Here is a 19,581-nt window from a genome sequence, read left to right on the forward strand (position 1 = left end):
AGGTACAGGATGGCAACAACAACTGCCCGAGTTACACCAGGAATGCACAATCCCTCCATCAGTGCTCAGACTGTCCGCAATAGGCTGAGAGAGGCTGGACTGAGGGCTTGTAGGCCTGTTGTAAAGGCAGGTCCTCACCAGACATCACCGGCAACAACATCGCCTATGGGCACAAACCCACCGTCGCTGGACCAGACATGACTGTCAAAAAGTGCTCTTCATTGACGAGTCACAGTTTTGTCTCACCAGGGGTGATGGTCGGATTTGCGGTTATAGTCGAAGGAATGAGCGTTACACCGAGGCCTGTACTCTGGAGCGGGATCGATTTGGAGGTGAAGGGTCCATCATGGTCTGGGGCGGTGTGTCACAGCATCATTGGACTGAGCTTGTTGTCATTGCAGGCAATCTCAACGCTGTGCGTTACAGGGAAGACATCCTTCTCCCTCATGTGGTACCCTTCCTGCAGGCTCATCCTGTCATGACCCTCCAACATGACAATGCCACCAGCCATACTGCTCTTTCTGTGCGTGACTTCCTGCAGCAATGCCAGTGTTCTGCCATGGCCAGCGAAGAGCCCGTATCTCAATCCTATTGAGCCTGTCTGGGACCTGTTGGATCGGAGGGTGAGGGCCATAAACACAGTTGACAGTGAGAAGACGTTTCTTTTTTTGCTGAGTTTGTGTTAACTGTCACGACTTCTGCCGAAGTCGAAGCCTCTCCTTGTTCGGGCGGTGTTCGGCGGTCGACGTTTCCGGTCTTCTAGCCATCATTGATCCATTTTTCATTTTCCATTGGTTTTGTATTTGTCTTCCTACACACCTGGTTTCATTCCCATTCATCACCTGTTGTGTATTTAACCCTCTGTTTCCCCTCATGTCTTTGTCAGAGATTGTTTGTATGTCAGTGTTGTATATATTATTTGTATTGGTGTGCGACGGGTCCTCGTACCCATTGTTGTTATTTGTTAGATTTAGTGTTTGGAGTATGTTTCGTTCATTGTTATTAAATAACTCCATTACACTCAGTTTGATTCTCCAGCGCCTGACTTCCCTGCCACCTATACACACGACTCTGACATTAACAGCTAGCCTTTGTTCTCCACATCTCCTCTATGATCTATATCTTCCTGGTATGACAGTGTCCTGTCCATCATCACAAATAGAAAGTCCCATTCCCTGGGCAGGAGGACTGTGTTGAGTTAAACTCTGGACAAGATGAACATGTAGAGACATGGAATGACTTATAATGTTCTGCAGAAAATGGTTTAACAATAACCACTGTAACAATCTCTCACACGCACACATGCACACAAGTATACAAACTTGTTATATTTTTTTGCATTAGCATAGCCACAACTACCCGTGTCATTTTGTTGATACTTCCCTAGAGTTAACAGAGACAGAGATGTCACTAGAATCAGAGACTTAACGTATAGAGAGGTCTTACAGTTGATGTACGACACCTCCTGGTGACCATGTTGGAAGACCACCACATTAATTCTAGAAGCAGAGACTTAACGTATAGTAGACCTACATAGAAAGAAAGACCAGGCATTGTTAAAGATGTCAAAGCTCTTCTAATCGAAACCAGATATGAACAAGAAGGTCAAGTTTGACAGAGGTGAGATGGAGGAGAGGATTGTGGATGTCTATGTCAGTGCAGACACCCTGAGAGACGGTGAGACCAGCACCAAGAGAGAAGAGACAGCAGACACTGCCCCTGATAATGGATCAGGAGACCAGCGCTCAGGTATCCAAGTGAATTGCTTATCACCTAGTTGTAAGAAGTGCTGGTTACTAGGCCTATTTACCTGGTGTTAAAACAAATAAAAAAGGAAGTGGGATACCTAGAGTCAGTTGTTCTCTTCTGCATTTAACCCAACCTCTCTGAATCAGAGGTGAAGGGAGCTGCCGTAATCAACATCATTGGCACCCAGGGAACAGAGGGTTAACTGCCTTGTTACGGGGCAGAATGGCAGATCTTTACCTTGTCAGCCTAACTCTCCTACCTGCCAGTCTACCTACCACCTTACCTAGTAACTGTGTGTTTATACTTTGTAGATAACAGAGCCATCAAAGATTCTGATGATAAAAGGATCAACTTGTTCCAGAGATTTTCCCTTTATAAGACAAACGCAACTGCAGAGAGAGACCAGCTACAGACCAAATACAACAATTTGACTAAAGACAGATACCGGCTAAAGACCAGATACAATACTGATGAGAAAGGACAAATACAAGCTAAGGTTTTTGTGACAGGTGAGATATAAACTGTGATAAAATAGAAGTCAAATCAACAGTAGTTATATATCAATGGGTTTATGAGTATAAAGATACTGGCTAAGTTTCTCAATGTGTTCAACTTTGCTCTTCAACAGAGCAGCAATGTCAGAAAGGATGGAGATACTTTGACTCCAGTTTGTACTTCCTGTCTTCTGAGAAGAAAAACTGGGAGGAGAGCAGACAGGACTGCCTGGAGAGAGGAACAGGCGAGAGAGAGAGAGACAGAGACAGAGAGAGAGACAGAGACAGAGAGAGAGTCAGAGACACAGAGAGAGAGAGAGAAGGGGTGAGTGACTGATTGCCAGGAAGTCAGGTGCAGAAGAGCAGAGATGGGTGATAACAGGAGAACTTTAATATACACCCTGGCCCAAAGGCACAGTGGAGGCAGCACAAAGCACAACCACGGTAACATGAACCGGATAAACAAAACAAACAAACCAAGGTTTGAAACAAATCTAGCGCAAGTCAGCCTGTAGCGTAACACCCTAGACAAAGAACAATTCCACACACAGACATGGGGGAAACAGAGGGTAATATACATTAAGTCTGATGAGGGAATGTGAACCAGGTGTGCGGGAAAACAAGACAAAACAAATGGAAAATGAAAGGTGGAGATGCGATGACTAGAAGACTGATGACGTCGACTGCTGAACGCCACCCGAACAAGGAGAGGGACAGACTTCGGTGGAAGTGGTGACAGAGAGAGAGGTTGAGCAAATATTTTCATCAGTACACTAATATGTGGGTTGAAATATGTTAAAAGTTTTTATCTTTCTCAAAAACATACATTTGTCTTCAACCTCCACATGAGAGCCTGGATTGGTCTGACTGACTCTGTTACTGAGGAGGTCTGGAAGTGGGTGGATGGCACATCACTGACCACAGGGTGACAGATTTTACCATTTTACCTTGTGATATGGAGATACAAAACAACAATGATGTATTGCTTCCAATCATATTCATCAAAATGTGTGTTTAAAAATAATGAATGTAATTTAATGAGATCTATAGATGTATTATAGATAGCAGGTAATATTTATAAATGAAAATGTAATTGAAAGAGTAAAATAAAAAATGTATTGATGGTCCATTCTTGATAATGGTCTGATCATCTTACAGAGTGTGTCTGTAAAACTGAGAACACATAGGACTGTGTACATTATTGAGGAGGATGTTTGTACCACAGTGTCTGACTGTCTGGTTCTCTGTGTTGTTTAGGTACTGGGGGAAAGGACAGCCTGATGATAGAGTGCAGGAGGACTGTGTTGAGATTTACTATGGACAAGATGACCAAGTAAAGACATTAAACTGGATCTGTGAGAAAGTGGTGAAACAATAACCTACTGTTGGAGAATACAATCCTAGGGGAGTGACCTTGGACCTTCTCCTGTATTAGGGTTGAAATGAGGAGATGAATCTGTTTGGCTGAGTGTATGTAGACATACTGTACTCTGTAAAATGCTTCTTCATTCCTTTTGTTAGAAACATGTCATGTGATTTGCAGTAGGCTTATGCTTAGTAAAAAAAAGGTGGGACAAATTATTAACCTGTGTTTATGACTTTAATAATAAGAATAACAAAGTTACAAATTAATAAATAAAGGAACAATGTTCTTTAACAAGGTTTACCAGCTTCCTGATTGAATGGGATTGGATACTTTAAACAGTATGAACTGGACACACAGAGGGCAGAACAGTACTGAGAGGACACACACACACACACACACACACACACACACACACACACACACACACACACACACACAAAACAAACAAATGCTAATGAAAGCCATGAAAGCCACTAGTCTGTGAGTGTATTGCTATCTAATTACACTATATCTATAAGGGCTCAGGGCCAGACCCACATGCAGACACGGGAGGCAGATGGTTTGAGTGTTTGATATTTATTAGTTCCAAAAGGGGTAGGCAAGAGAATATTCATGGACAGTCAAAATATCAAAACCAGATCAGAGTTCAAGAGGTACAGAGTGGCAGGCAGGCTCGAGCTCAGGGCAGGCAGGCTGGTCAGGCAGGCGGGTACAGAGTCCAGAAAACAGGCAAGGGTCAAAACTAACAGGAGGACTAGCAAAAGAGTGAATATCAAAAACAGGAGCACGGGAAAACATGCTGGTTGACTTGAAACAGACAAGACCAACTGGCACAGAGAGACAGGAAACACGGGGATAAATACACTGGGGAAAATAAGTGACACTTTGAGGGGGTGGAGACAATCACAAGGACAGGTGAAACAGATCAGGGCGTGACAATATCAGACTTTCACAACAAGGTCCAAATTCAGATGTTATCTGTGTACAGCAGCGAAGTTCCTCCTCTGTTATAGACCAGTTACAACAACCTGACCGACTGAGGAGAGGCCATCTTCAGGCAAAGCTTTGTTACTAAGTTTCTCAAAGTGTTGTCATGACGTTGCCCTCTTTGAGTACAGCGAGCACCATCCCCCGCTCTCTGCTTCTACAACCAGAAGGAAGACCCTGCCTCCTGGACACACAGTATTAGAGAGAGGGTAAACTTTCACAGAGGACAAAGGAAATCCTTCCACCTCACAGAACTTGAGGTAAGAACACATTTCATGTTCCAGAGAAAGTGTAAAAGATCGGAGAAGAATCCAGCTACGAACTGGTGCGTTTGTCACATTTTGGGAAGCTCATGAGAAACGGTGTGGCCACATTACCATAATGCTGTTTATATAATAGCCTCAGATAAGAGGTTTACATCTAATTGTTGTATAAGATGAATGAGTGAGGATGATACTGTTTGAATAATGGTGTAATATGATTGTGGACTGTTTAATGAAGAAAAATACAATTCCCTTTTGATTTGAACTAAATCAGAGGACTCCCCCTAGGCCAGTTAGGGTCAGACATCCTGGGACAGCCTTTTCTGCCATTCTGGATAAAACCCCACTTTGAGAAATTATCACCAGACCATGTTTTTCTCCATTAGGGGAGGACTAAGGTTGTAGACCAAGCTTACCTCAATTACGAGAGGGCTAAAGGTGTAGACCATTGCTGAATCTTTTAACCATACCACGTGGTTAAACTCTTAGAATATCGATGCAGACAGAATGAGAACAAGTCTTTGATACTAATTACTAGTCTGCAGCTAGGAATTCGGCATCAGTGAACGCGAAGAACGACAACCGCCGAAACATCCATTCTATAACGAATGTCACTTTGAACTATCCCCTCTAACCAAGACAGAGTGAGAGAGGGAGAGACGGAGAATTCTACAAAAGAAAGACTTTTCACCAGCGATCAAGATGACACATTAAGCGTAAATATATATATTGATTGCAATTGTTCCCAAATGAGTGAGCGTTCATGTGTAAGGGATTAGCATTTTAATTGTTATAATTAACTCTGCTCCCTTGTCTAACAAGCTGCCATGCCAGTTCAGCCCACTAGGGCACATTCTATCATTTCATGTAACCATATTTACTGTTTGTTTATGCATTTCAGTGAATTACTTAGTTAGTAATAAATAAATGATTTAAGACAATTGATGTATGGATAACTCATAGTGAAGACTGGATTCGTGCAGATAACCATCAATTTACTACGTTTGGAATGAGACTAACGTGAGGTAAAACAAATAATTAATTAATCAGAAGGCTATTGATCAGATATGAAAATATCTGAAAGGTTATATTGGGAAATTATAACTTTGTAATCTGAATACTTTCCTTGGTGCCCCTATTTCCTAGTTAATTATGACACGCTTCAAGACTGCTTCAATCAAGTGGATTGGGATATGTTCCGCATTGCGGCTGTACCTGTAGTTAGTACTACATCCACCCAGGTCTCTGTCACCAACACTACAGCTGTATCTGTAGTTAGTACTACATCCAACCAGGTCTCTGTCAAAAACACTACAGCTGTACCTGTAGTTAGTACTACATCCACCCAGGTCTCTGTCACCAACACTACAGCTGTACCTGTAGTTAGTACTACATCCACCCAGGTCTCTGTCACCAACACTACAGCTGTACCTGTAGTTAGTACTACATCCACCCAGGTCTCTGTCACCAACACTACAGCTGTACCTGTAGTTAGTACTACATCCACCCAGTATCTGTCACCAACACTACAGCTGTACCTGTAGTTAGTACTACATCCACCCAGGTCTCAGTCACCAACACTACAGCTGTACCTGTAGTTAGTACTACATCAACCCAGGGCTCTGTCACCAACACTACAGCTGTACCTGTAGTTAGTACTACATCCACCCAGGTCTCTGTCACCAACACTACAGCTGTACCTGTAGTTAGTACTACATCCACCCAGGTCTCTGTCACCAACACTACAGCTGTACCTGTAGTTAGTACTACATCCACCCAGGTCTCTGTCACCAACACTACAGCTGTACCTGTAGTTAGTACTACATCCACCCAGGCCTCTGTCACCAACACTACAGCTGTACCTGTAGTTAGTACTACATCCACCCAGGTCTCTGTCACCAACACTACAGCTGTACCTGTAGTTAGTACTACATCCACCCAGGTCTCTGTCACCAACACTACAGCTGTACCTGTAGTTAGTACTACATCCACCCAAGTCTCTGTCACCAACACTACAGCTGTACCTGTAGTTAGTACTACATCAACCCAGGTCTCTGTCACCAACACTACAGCTGTACCTGTAGTTAGTACTACATCCACCCAGGCCTCTGTCACCAACACTACAGCTGTACCTGTAGTTAGTACTACATCCACCCAGGTCTCTGTCACCAACACTACAGCTGTACCTGTAGTTAGTACTACATCCACCCAGGTCTCTGTCACCAACACTACAGCTGTACCTGTAGTTAGTACTACATCCACCCAAGTCTCTGTCACCAACACTACAGCTGTACCTGTAGTTAGTACTACATCCACCCAGGTCTCTGTCACCAACACTACAGCTGTACCTGTAGTTAGTACTACATCCACCCAGGTCTCTGTCACCAACACTACAGCTGTACCTGTAGTTAGTACTACATCCACCCAGGTCTCTGTCACCAACACTACAGCTGTAGCTGTAGCTAGTACTACATCCACCCAGGTCTCTGTCACCAACACTACAGCTGTACCTGTAGTTAGTACTACATCCAACCAGGTCTCTGTCACCAACACTACAGCTGTACCTGTATTTCGTGCTACATCCACCCAGGTCTCTGTCACCAACACTACAGCTGTACCTGTAGTTAGTACTACATCCACCCAGGTCTCTGTCACCAACACTACAGCTGTACCTGTAGTTAGTACTACATCCTCCCAGGTCTCTGTCACCAACACTACAGCTGTACCTGTAGTTAGTACTACGTCCACCAGAGGGCCACATTTCACTCTGTCCCTGTATCTAAGGATCTGTGTGATGCTTTCTCTCCTCCTGTGGAATAGAGTAGAGCTGTATAATAGTTCATGTAGGTAGATGTCATGTGGAACAATGGAATCTGTGCAGAGAGAGTTGTGTCATTAGATGTAACTAGTATGTATTTGTTATGTTGTACTGAAAGACAGGGTGGAGATATGAACTTCTTGTCATAAAACATGTGAAGTGTTTTCATTATATTTACTATTCTATTAAATCTCAAACTGAATCTATGGAGATATTGTCAGAACTTCTATTTTTCATTCTGATGAAATCTTCACAGTCAGCATAGATAGGACAAAGACCCTGATATGATCATTGTTGCCATTCACACTCCTTGGCAGATCTAGGATCAGGATCACACAGATCTAGGATCAGCTTTCCTTCCCCCAAACCTAACCTTAACCATTTGTTGTGGAAATGCAAAACTGACCTAAGATCAGTGTCTAGGGACAACTTCCCCCTACACCACCAGTCACAGAGTGAGATTCATAATGTGTTCTCCATTTGAAGGCTGGGGGTGCTGTAAACTCAGTCAGGATATATGTAGTGTATATGTCAATTAACAGGATCCCAATTTATTTTAGCAGATCCAATGTTGGGTCCCTGTCAATTCACACATACATAATGTTTTTTTTTCACTGATTAGAAACTAAAGCTGGAACAAGTCACATGGTGGCCAATGTTGTGTGGATTTGACAGTTTCCCCTTCACTGTGGTTGACAGTTTAAAAAATAGTGACATTACCATTAGTTACACAGACGCAGGACAGTGCAGGGACAAGACACAGAGTTGAGGTTAGAAGTAGAAGTTACTGCATTTCACACCAACTGTTTAATTATGTCAGAGGGAGTCTATGAAATCCCAGATGGATTTGAAGAAGACGAGCCTGATACAATGAAGAACACAGACATTGATGGAAAATTATATGCCAACGTAAGAGCCTTCAAGCCCAGTCCAAGACATGGAGTTGTTGCTTCAGGTAAGATTCCATACGCACACGCACACGCACACGCACACGCACACGCACACGCACACACTTACTTTAATCATTTGTAATTCAGTACATGTTCAGTGGTGGAAGAGACCCTCTGGAGTTGCTGCAGTGTGTCTGGGGCTGCTGTGTGTTCTCCTACTGGCTGGGATCATAGGCCTGTCTGTCTACTGTAAGTTTAGTATGTTGTCACTGAGAATTAAGGAGCCTACTTAATTATACTTAATCATCAATGGTGTTTTAGTTACATGTTTGATAAACCTTTCCCTTTTACAGATGGAGTCATTGATAATCACAACTCAACACAGAGAGACCAGCTACAGACCAGTTACAACACCCTGACTAAAGAGAGAGACCAGCTACAGACCAGTTACAACACCCTGACTAAAGAGAGAGAACAGCTACAGACCAGTTACAACACCCTGACTAAAGAGAGAGACCAGCTACATTCTGACAGACTTTTTCTTAGCGGGAGGCTTACCAATCTCAGTGAGTAAACCTACAGTAATAAATTATTATTATTATCGTGTGTCTGTATTTTTTCATTAAGTGTACATCGTGATAAGTTGAAGGAAATTCATGTTTTCATCTTGAAGAACAAACCTGTCCTGAAGGCTGGCAGAAGTTTGAATCCAGTTGGTACTTCCTGTCTACTGAGACTAAAACCTGGAATGAGAGCAGAAAGGACTGTCTGGAGAGAGGAGCAGACCTGGTGATCATAAACAGTGATAAGGAACAGGTGAGAGAGAGAGAGAGAGAGAGAGAGAGAGAGAGCGAGAGAGAGAGAGAGAGAGAGAGAGGATATGGGTGTACAGTGGGTAGATATGATCAAATATATTTATCTTTCTCAACAACAGGAGTTTCTCTTCAACCTCAACAAGGGAGTCTGGATTGGTCTGACTGACTCTGTTACTGAGGGGAACTTGATATGGGTGGACGGCACCCCACTGACGACCCCAAGGTAATATACTACTGCTCTAATAACACTGACCACCCCAAGGTAATATATTACTGTTATAATAACACTGACCAACCCAAGGTAATATACTACTGTTATAATAACACTGACCACCCCAAGGTAATATACTACTGCTCTAATAACACTGACCACCCCAAGGTAATATATTACTGTTATAATAACACTGACCAACCCAAGGTAATATACTACTGTTATAATAACACTGACCAACCCAAGGTAATATACTACTGTTATAATAACACTGACCACCCCAAGGTAATATACTACTGTTATAATAACACTGACCACCCCAAGGTAATATACTACTGTTATAATAACACTGACCACCCCAAGGTAATATACTACTGCTCTAATAACACTGACCACCCCAATGTAATATACTACTGTTATAATAACACTGACCACCCCAAGGTAATATATTACTGTTATAATAACACTGACCACCCCAAGGTAATATACTACTGTTATAATAACACTGACCACCCCAAGGTAATATACTACTGTTATAATAACACTGACCAACCCAAGGTAATATATTACTGTTATAATAACACTGACCACCCCAAGGTAATATACTACTGTTATAATAACACTGACCACCCCAAGGTAATATACTACTGTTATAATAACACTGACCAACCCAAGGTAATATATTACTGTTATAATAACACTGACCACCCCAAGGTAATACACTACTGTTATAATAACACTGACCAACCCAAGGTAATATACTACTGTTATAATAACACTGACCACCCCAAGGTAATATACTACTGTTATAATAACACTGACCACCCCAAGGTAATATACTACTGTTATAATAACACTGACCAACCCAAGGTAAGAGACTACTGTTATAATAACACTGACCAACCCAAGGTAATATACTACTGCTCTAATAACACTGACCAACCCAAGGTAATATACTACTGTTATAATAACACTGACCACCCCAAGGTAATATATTACTGTTATAATAACACTGACCAACCCAAGGTAATATACTACTGTTATAATAACACTGACCCCTCCAAGGTAATATATTACTGTTATAATAACACTGACCAACCCAAGGTAAGAGACTACTGTTATAATAACACTGACCAACCCAAGGTAATATACTACTGTTATAATAACACTGACCAACCCAAGGTAATATACTACTGTTATAATAACACTGACCCCTCCAAGGTAATATATTACTGTTATAATAACACTGACCAACCCAAGGTAAGAGACTACTGTTATAATAACACTGACCAACCCAAGGTAATATACTACTGCTCTAATAACACTGACCAACCCAAGGTAATATACTACTGTTATAATAACACTGACCAACCCAAGGTAATATACTACTGCTCTAATAACACTGACCAACCCAAGGTAATATACTACTGTTATAATAACACTGACCAACCCAAGGTAATATATTACTGTTATAATAACACTGACCACCCCAAGGTAATATACTACTGTTATAATAACACTGACCAACCCAAGGTAGTATACTACTGTTATAATAACACTGACCAACCCAAGGTAATACACTACTGTTATAATAACACTGACCACCCCAAGGTAATATACTACTGCTCTAATAACACTGACCAACCCAAGGTAATATATTACTGTTATAATAACACTGACCACCCCAAGGTAATATACTACTGTTATAATAACACTGACCACCCCAAGGTAATATATTACTGTTATAATAACACTGACCAACCCAAGGTAATATACTACTGCTCAAATAACACTGACCACCCCAAGGTAATATACTACTGCTCTAATAACACTGACCACCCCAAGGTAATATACTACTGCTGTAATAACACTGACCACCCCAAGGTAATATACTACTGCTCTAATAACACTGACCACCCCAAGGTAATATACTACTGCTGTAATAACACTGACCACCCCAAGGTAATATATTACTGTTATAATAACACTGACCACCCCAAGGTAATATATTACTGTTATAATAACACTGACCACCCCAAGGTAATATACTACTGTTATAATAACACTGACCACCCCAAGGTAATATATTACTGTTATAATAACACTGACCAACCCAAGGTAATATATTACTGTTATAATAACACTGACCACCCCAAGGTAATATACTACTGTTATAATAACACTGACCACCCCAAGGTAATATACTACTGCTATAATAACACTGACCACCCCAAGGTAATATACTACTGTTATAATAACACTGACCACCCCAAGGTAATATACTACTGCTATAATAACACTGACCACAGTGATATCTGACTGTTGTTCACCCTGTAGGTACTGGTATTAACCATGATATCTGACTGTTTTTAACCCTGTAGGTACTGGTATTAACCATGATATCTGACTGTTTTTAACCCTGTAGGTACTGGTATTAACCATTAACCACTGTTTTTAACCCTGTAGGTACTGGTATTAACCATTAACCACTGTTTTTAACCCTGTAGGTACTGGTATTAACCATTAACCACTGTTTTTAACCCTGTAGGTACTGGTATTAACCATGATATCTGACTGTTGTTAACCCTGTAGGTACTGGTATTAACCATTAACCACTGTTTTTAACCCTGTAGGTACTGGTCTTAACCATGATATCTGACTGTTGTTAACCCTGTAGGTACTGGTATTAACCATTAACCACTGTTGTTAACCCTGTAGGTACTGGCATTAACCATGATATCTGACTGTTTTTAACCCTGTAGGTAATGGTATTAACCATGATATCTGACTGTTGTTAACCCTGTAGGTACTGGTATTGACCATTAACCACTGTTTTTAACCCTGTAGGTACTGGTATTAACCATTAACCACTGTTTTTAACCCTGTAGGTACTGGTATTAACCATTAACCACTGTTTTTAACCCTGTAGGTACTGGCCTCCACATCAGCCTGATAATGGTGATGGCAAACCAGAATATGGTGAGGAGGACTGTGTTCACATACGTGAAGAACAGAGTCCTCGAACGTCATGGAATGACTTGTCATGTGACAGCAAACTCAACTGGGTTTGTGAGAAAGTGCTTTAACATCACCATGACAACATTCTGTAACACATACAGTAGCCTACAGTGCACACAACTTCCTCCTTCATTCTCTCGCTCTCTCTCTCTCACGCACACACCCTAATTCACACACACGCACAAACACTTGCATGCATGCACGTACACAAACACACACACCTATTGTTGTATTTGTTTGAAGTATCATATTAATAAAAGTCCTACTTATTTCCTGTTTGTAACTTCCTGTGTACCAGTAGTTATGTTTCACACATCATCAGGTTCAACATGAATTCAGTACATTTGACTTTGTGCATTTACATAACTTCCAATTCAAATATATTCTACAGATATTTACATGCTCCAATTGAGTCCTGGTGATGACATTCTCAACAGTACCAAACCACCATTACATACACTGTATAGGAAGGAGGTGACTGTATCACCAATCAATGCGTGTAGTAGAGATATCAAACAATGTTACTTAATAATATTTAACAGTCAGTCTTTGTTGTGAAGTTACATATAAGCACAATATCAAATGCTCATATTTGACTGTTGTTCCCCCATATGGGTCCCAAAAGAGGGAAGGGAAGTGAAGTGGATATTTTCAGTGGTTCAACCAGCTGTCACTCAACCAATCAGGTTGATCCTCACTGGTTAAGCATACCCACCCTCAATATCCACTTGGAGCAGTTTGTAGTGTCACATCTATTGTCTGGACATTATAATGACCCATGTTTGTAGTCCTGGACCTACTGAACATGTTGATGTATATTTGGGAGTAAACAGAGGGTCCAAATCAGCAGAAAGGTGAAAGGAAGGAGGAGTTCTGGAAACTCCCTGAATTATCTTGGGGCTGTTACATATGATATTTAATATATGTTAACAACTAGTCTTTGTTCTCCACTTCCACTCTATGATCTATATCCTCCTGGTATGATAGTGTCCTGTCCATCATCACAAATAGCAAGTCCCATTCCCTGGGCAGGAGGACTGTGTTGACATATACTCTGGACAAGATGACCATGTAGAGACATGGAATGATTTATATTGTTCTGCAGAAAATGGTTTAACAATAACCACTGGAACAATCTCTCACACTCACAGACACAGCATGCCAACTTGTTATATTTTTGTATTAGCATAGCCACAACTACCCGTGTCATTTTGTTGATACTTCCCTAGAGTTAACACCTACAGTAGTCACACAGACAGACAAACAGATGATTCAGAGACAGATATATAACTAGAAGCAGAGACTTCATGTACAGAGGCCTTGCAGTTGACGTACGACACCTCCTGGTGGCCATGTTGGAGGACCACCACATTAATTCTAGAAGCAGAGACTTAATGTATAGTAGACCTACATAGACACCCTGAGAGACAGTGAGACCAGCACCAAGAGAGAAGAGACAGCAGACACTGCTCCTAATAATGGCCCAGGAGACCAGCACTCAGATAACACGCACGCACGCGCGCACACACACACACACACACACACACACACACACACACACACACACACACACACACACACACACACACACACACACACACACACACACACACACACACACACACACACACAAAATAACAACTTAAAAGTCTCTTGTTTTTTCCACAGAGCCTGGTTGATCAGGGAAGAGACCCTTCCTAGTTGCTGCAGTGTGTCTGGGCCTGCTGTGTGTTCTACTGGCTGGGATCATAGGCCTGTCTGTCTACTGTGAGTTTGTGTCCAAGTTCATTGCTTATCACCAAGTTGTCAGAAGTGCTGGTTACTAAGCCTATTTACCTGCTGTTTTACCTAGTAACTATGTGTTTATACTGTGTAGATAACAGAGAAATCACTAAAAGGAACAACTTGTTCCAGAGTTTTTCCCTTTATAAAATCAACACAACTGAATAGAGAGACCAGCTACAGACCAGATACAACAACCTGACTAAAGACAGAGACCAGTTACAGACCAGATACAACAACATGACTAGAAAGAGAGACCAGTTACAGACCAGATACAACAACCTGACTAAAGAGAGAGACAAGTTACAGACCAGATACGACAACATGACTCGAGAGAGACCAGTTACAGACCAGTTACAACAACCTGACTGAAGAGAGAGACCAGTTACAGACCAGATACAACAACCTGACTAAAGAGAGAGACCAGTTACAGACCAGATACAACAACCTGACTAAAGAGAGAGACCAGTTACAGACCAGATACAACAACATGACTAGAGAGAGAGACCAGCTACAGACCAGATACAACAACCTGACTAAAGAGAAAGGCCATATTCAGGCAAAGCTTTTTGTGATAGGTGAGACATAAACTGTGATAAATTAGAAGTAAAATCAACAGTAATTATATATCAGTGGGTTTATGAATATGAAGATACTTGCTTTGTTTCTCAATGTGTTCACCTTTGCTCTACAACAGAGCAGCATTTTCAAAAGGGATGGAGAAACTTTGACTACATTTTGTACTTCCTCTCTACTAAGAAGACAATCTGGGAGGAGAGAGAAGCAGTCCTGGTGATCATAAACAGCAGAAAGGAACAGGCGAGAAAGAGATAGAGAGGGAGGGAGGGAGATGGAGGTGAGAGAGAAGAGAGAGAGAGGTGAGAGAGTAGAGGAGAAGAGAGAGAGGAGAGAGAGGAGAGAGAGGGAGGGAGGGAGGGAGGAAGGGAGGGAGGGAGGGAGGTAGGGAGGGAGTCAGGGAGGGAGGGAGGGAGGGAGGGAGGGAGGGAGGGAGGGAGGGAGGGAGGGAGGGAGGGAGGGAGGGAGGGAGGGAGGGAGGGAGGGAGGGAGCGAGCGAGCGAGCGAGCGAGGGAGGTGAGAGAAGAGAGAGAAGAGAGAGAGGTGAGAGAGAATATATATATATATAGAGAGAGAGAGGAGAGAGGGAGGTGAGAGTTAAGAGAGAAGAGAGAGACAGAGGGGAGAGAGGGAGGTGAGAGGTGAGAGAGAAGAGAGAGAGATAGAGAGAGGGAGGAGAGAGAGAGAGAGAGAGAGAGAGAGAGGGAGGAGAGAGAGAGGACTGAAGAAGGGAGGGGAGAGGGGAGAGGGAGGAGAGAAGTGCTAGAGAAGAGAGAGAGAGGAGAGAGAGGGATAGGGAGAGAGGTGAGAGAAAGAGGGGGTGGAGAGGGAGGGGAGAGGTGAGAGAGAAGAGAGAGAGATAGAGAGAGAGAGGGGGGGGCAGACCTGGTGATCATAAACAGCATAGCGGAACAGGTGTGAGAGAGAGAGAGAGAGAGAGAGAGAGAGAGAGAGAGAGAGAGGTTGAGCAAGTATTTTCATCAGTACACTAATATGTGGGCAGTATTTTAAAATATATTAAAAGGGACAGTTTTTTATCTTTCTCAACAATTGACCATTTGTCTTCAACCTCCACCTGAGAGCCTGGGATGGTCTGACTGACTGTTACTGAGGAGACCTGGAAGTGGGTGGATGGCACATCACTGACCGCAGGGTGAGAGATTTGACCATTTTACCTTGTGATATGGAGATACAAAACAACAATGATGTATTTCTTCCAGTCATATTCATCAAAATGTATGTTTAAAACATGGATGTAATTCAATGAGAACTAGAGATGTATTATAGATAGCAGGTAATATTTATAAATGAAAATGTAATTGAAAGAGTAAAATAAAAAATGTATTGATGGTCCATTCTTGATAATGGTCTGATCATCTTACAGAGTGTGTCTTTAAAACTGAGAACACATAGGACTGTGTACATTATTGAGGAGGATGTTTGTACCACAGTGTCTGACTCTCTGGTTCTCTGTGTTGTTTAGGTACAGGGGGAAAGGACAGCCTGATGATAGAGTGCAGGAGGACTGTGTTGAGATTTACTATGGACAAGCTGACCCTGTACAGACATGGAATGATGACAATTGTACCAAATATCATAACTGGATCTATGAGAAAGCGGTGGTACAATAACCTTCTGTCTGTCTGTCTGTCTGTCTGTCTGTCTGTCTGTCTGTCTGTCTGTCTGTCTGTCTGTCTGTCTGTCTGTCTGTCTGTCTGTCTGTCTCTCTCCCCTTTTTCTCTTCTTTCCCATAGTTATTATGTTAATGGTTGTGTTGGTTCCACTTTTCTGGGCTCCATTATTTACTTAACGGATAAGGAATAGTTAAAATGTGCATATATAATTAGAATACAGCCGTAGACAGAAGTCAAAGATCAAACATCAGACATACAACTGATGTCTCTCCTGAGTTCTGCCCCGAACAAAAGAAAGACGCCATCTTATATACCAGAGGTCAGACCTTATGTTGTGATCTCCTATGTCAAAACCTGCATGTGCAGCTAAAGTTATTCTTAACACAAGGTTTCTGAGAACCTGTCTCAGCAGTATGCAAATCTGCCCTTGTTTCAGAGAAAAACAGGCACTGTCTCAGCAGTATGCAAATCTGCCCTTGTTTTAGAGAAAAACAGGCACTGTCTCAGCAGTATGCAAATCTGCCCTTGTTTTAGAGAAAAACAGGCACTGTCTCAGCAGTATGCAAATCTGCCCTTGTTTTAGAGAAAAACAGGCACTGTCTCAGCAGTATGCAAATCTGCCCTTGTTTTAGAGAAAAACAGAACCTGTCTCAGCAGTATGCAAATCTGCCCTTGTTTTAGAGAAAAACAGAACCTGTCTCAGCAGTTTGCAAATCTGCCCTTGTTTTAGAGAAAAACAGGCACTGTCTCAGCAGTATGCAAATCTGCCCTTGTTTTAGAGAAAAACAGAACCTGTCTCAGCAGTATGCAAATCTGCCCTTGTTTTAGAGAAAAACAGAACCTGTCTCAGCAGTATGCAAATCTGCCCTTGTTTTAGAGAAAAACAGACGCTGTCTCAGCAGTATGCAAATCTGCCCTTGTTTTAGAGAAAAACAGACACTGTCTCAGCAGTATGCAAAGCTGCCCTTGTTTTAGAGAAAAACAGACACTGTCTCAGCAGTATGCAAATCTGCCCTTGTTTTAGAGAAAAACAGACACTGTCTCTCTCTGTCTCGCTATCACCCTCAGTCCCTTTTCTCACCTTTCCTCACAGACGCTGGGCGGTGGGTTTTGGCAGAAAGCTAGACACAGACAGAGGCCTCAATATTCAGCTATAGAGTGAGCAAAAGTACAATGGCACGAAAGCAAATTAGTAACAACATAATCAATGGTGGGGGTCTTTAGAAGACCCACAAAATCAAATGTAACCCTTCAGTTGGATAAAGTCCTGAATGGTTAAGTGATGATTCCACCTAGTGGTTTAAATGAGAGATGAACTCACCAAGGAGGTGAAATAATGGTATTATAGACTGTCTCAAAACACACTGGAGAATACAATCCTAGGGGAGGGACCTTGGACCTTCTCTCCCAATAGGGTTGATAGGAGGTGAGGAATTGAAGAAACACAAACTGAGATGAAGAAGAAAATTAAGAGAATGGCAGAAAGAAAATAAGAATAGTTATGTTAAGATTTAATAAAAGGAGTGTGTAGACATACCTTACTGGGTACACATTGGTTGAATCAACATTGTATCCATTTCATTTCAATAAAATTACGCTGAACCAATGTGCAATTGACATTGTATTGACGTCTCTGCCCAGTGGGACTTTACTCTGTAAAATGCTTGTATTAATAGTTTTCATTAGGAACATGTCATGTGATTTGCCATGTTCTAACACTGTGATTATTTTCAAGGCTCTGAAAGTCAACTAACAAGGAAACAATGTCCCAGCAGGAGAACTAGCTTCCTGATTGGATGTGATTGGATCAATAAAATAGTGTGATCTGAACACAACAGAGGTTAGATCTAAGAGGCACGTACACAAGCACACAAGCATCCACACACACACACAACACATACACACACTTCTGAATAACTCTTCACACTGATGTCAGTATGGATAGAGAACAGAGAGTATAGAAAGAAAAGAAGGCCCCTATAGGGCCATTGGTGGCTGGCCACGGAGCACAAACCATAACATGACTTCCTTATGAAGAATGACACAGACAGGCCTTGCAAAGTATAACTTCCAGTTTGATTTTGATTGGATACTTAAAACATTCTAGCAACTGTATAGGACCACAGACAGAGAGCAGAGAGCAGAGGTCTACAGTCAATAACGGATTACAAAAAGAAAACATACAGTAGATATTACCATTAGGAGACAGTTAGAAAGGTAATCATACAGTTAGTTAAGATTAGTTAAGATGGATTACTACTCAACTGTATATACATATATTCATGTTTCTTCGCATATCTTTTATATATTTTCTTTTCCAAAAAATCAACTTCAAAACATTCTCCTGCAACCCGCCTCACCAATTAAAAAAAATAAACATGTATTTACCTCAAATCTGAAATTCACAATAGAATCTAGCCAGAAGCTAACCAGAAACTGGCCAGAAGATAGCCAGAAGCTAACCAGAAGCTAGCCACAAGCTAACCAGAAGCTAGCCAGAAGCTAACCAGAAGCTAACCAGAAGCTAGCCAGAAGCTAACCAGAAGCTAACCAGAAGCTATCCTTTAGCTTGAAAAGCTATCGCCAGTTTTGTACAACGCGACTCAGACCAGATCATACCGGACCTATTTTTCTCTCCATATCCCCGGATTTCAACCGAAAACTCTGGACATTTACACCTGGATCTTGCAGCTAGCTAGCTGCTATCCGTGTGACTATTGGCTTACGTCGATTCCGGAGCAAACATCAATTATTCCGGAGCTAGCCAGCTGAAGAGTTCCATCAGCCACCCTTGGGCTACAATAACCTATCCGGACCTGTTTTACTGCCGATGCGGAGCCCCACCGAGCCTTCACGACTGGACTACCGACGTTATCTGCCCGAGGGAGTTATCCAACTGGCCCCTCCACCGCGACGGTTCCTGAACGCCCATCTGCAGCCCTCTAATCGTTAGCTGTCTTATCGGCTGCTATCTGAAT

At 42.0% G+C, this 19,581-nt stretch overlaps 1 protein-coding gene across 5 annotated transcripts; it reads left to right on the forward strand.

Moving 5' to 3' along the window:
• The first annotated feature begins 4,187 nt into the window (after positions 1-4,187).
• On the forward strand, positions 4,188-15,282 carry LOC110533211 (C-type lectin domain family 4 member E). 5 transcript variants are annotated; one of them, XM_090187844.1, is made up of 8 exons: positions 4,188-4,856; positions 8,498-8,632; positions 8,715-8,816; positions 8,921-9,133; positions 9,241-9,383; positions 9,502-9,605; positions 12,523-12,658; positions 14,280-15,282. In XM_090187844.1, the coding sequence occupies exons 2-8, from the start codon at positions 8,548-8,550 to the stop codon at positions 14,310-14,312; spliced, it is 816 nt and encodes a 271-aa protein (XP_090043970.1). In that variant the 5' UTR covers positions 4,188-4,856; positions 8,498-8,547; the 3' UTR covers positions 14,313-15,282. The 5 variants fall into 5 exon arrangements, with proteins under 5 accessions (XP_090043970.1, XP_090043972.1, XP_090043971.1 ...); XM_090187845.1 differs by lacking the exon at positions 4,188-4,856 and adding an exon at positions 4,864-5,575; XM_090187846.1 differs by lacking the exon at positions 8,715-8,816.
• The last annotated feature ends 4,299 nt before the right edge of the window (positions 15,283-19,581 follow it).

Source organism: Oncorhynchus mykiss, chromosome 10, assembly GCF_057628025.1.
Source record: "Oncorhynchus mykiss isolate SJ-2025 chromosome 10, ASM5762802v1, whole genome shotgun sequence".
In the NCBI taxonomy this organism is placed as follows: Eukaryota; Metazoa; Chordata; class Actinopteri; order Salmoniformes; family Salmonidae; genus Oncorhynchus; species Oncorhynchus mykiss.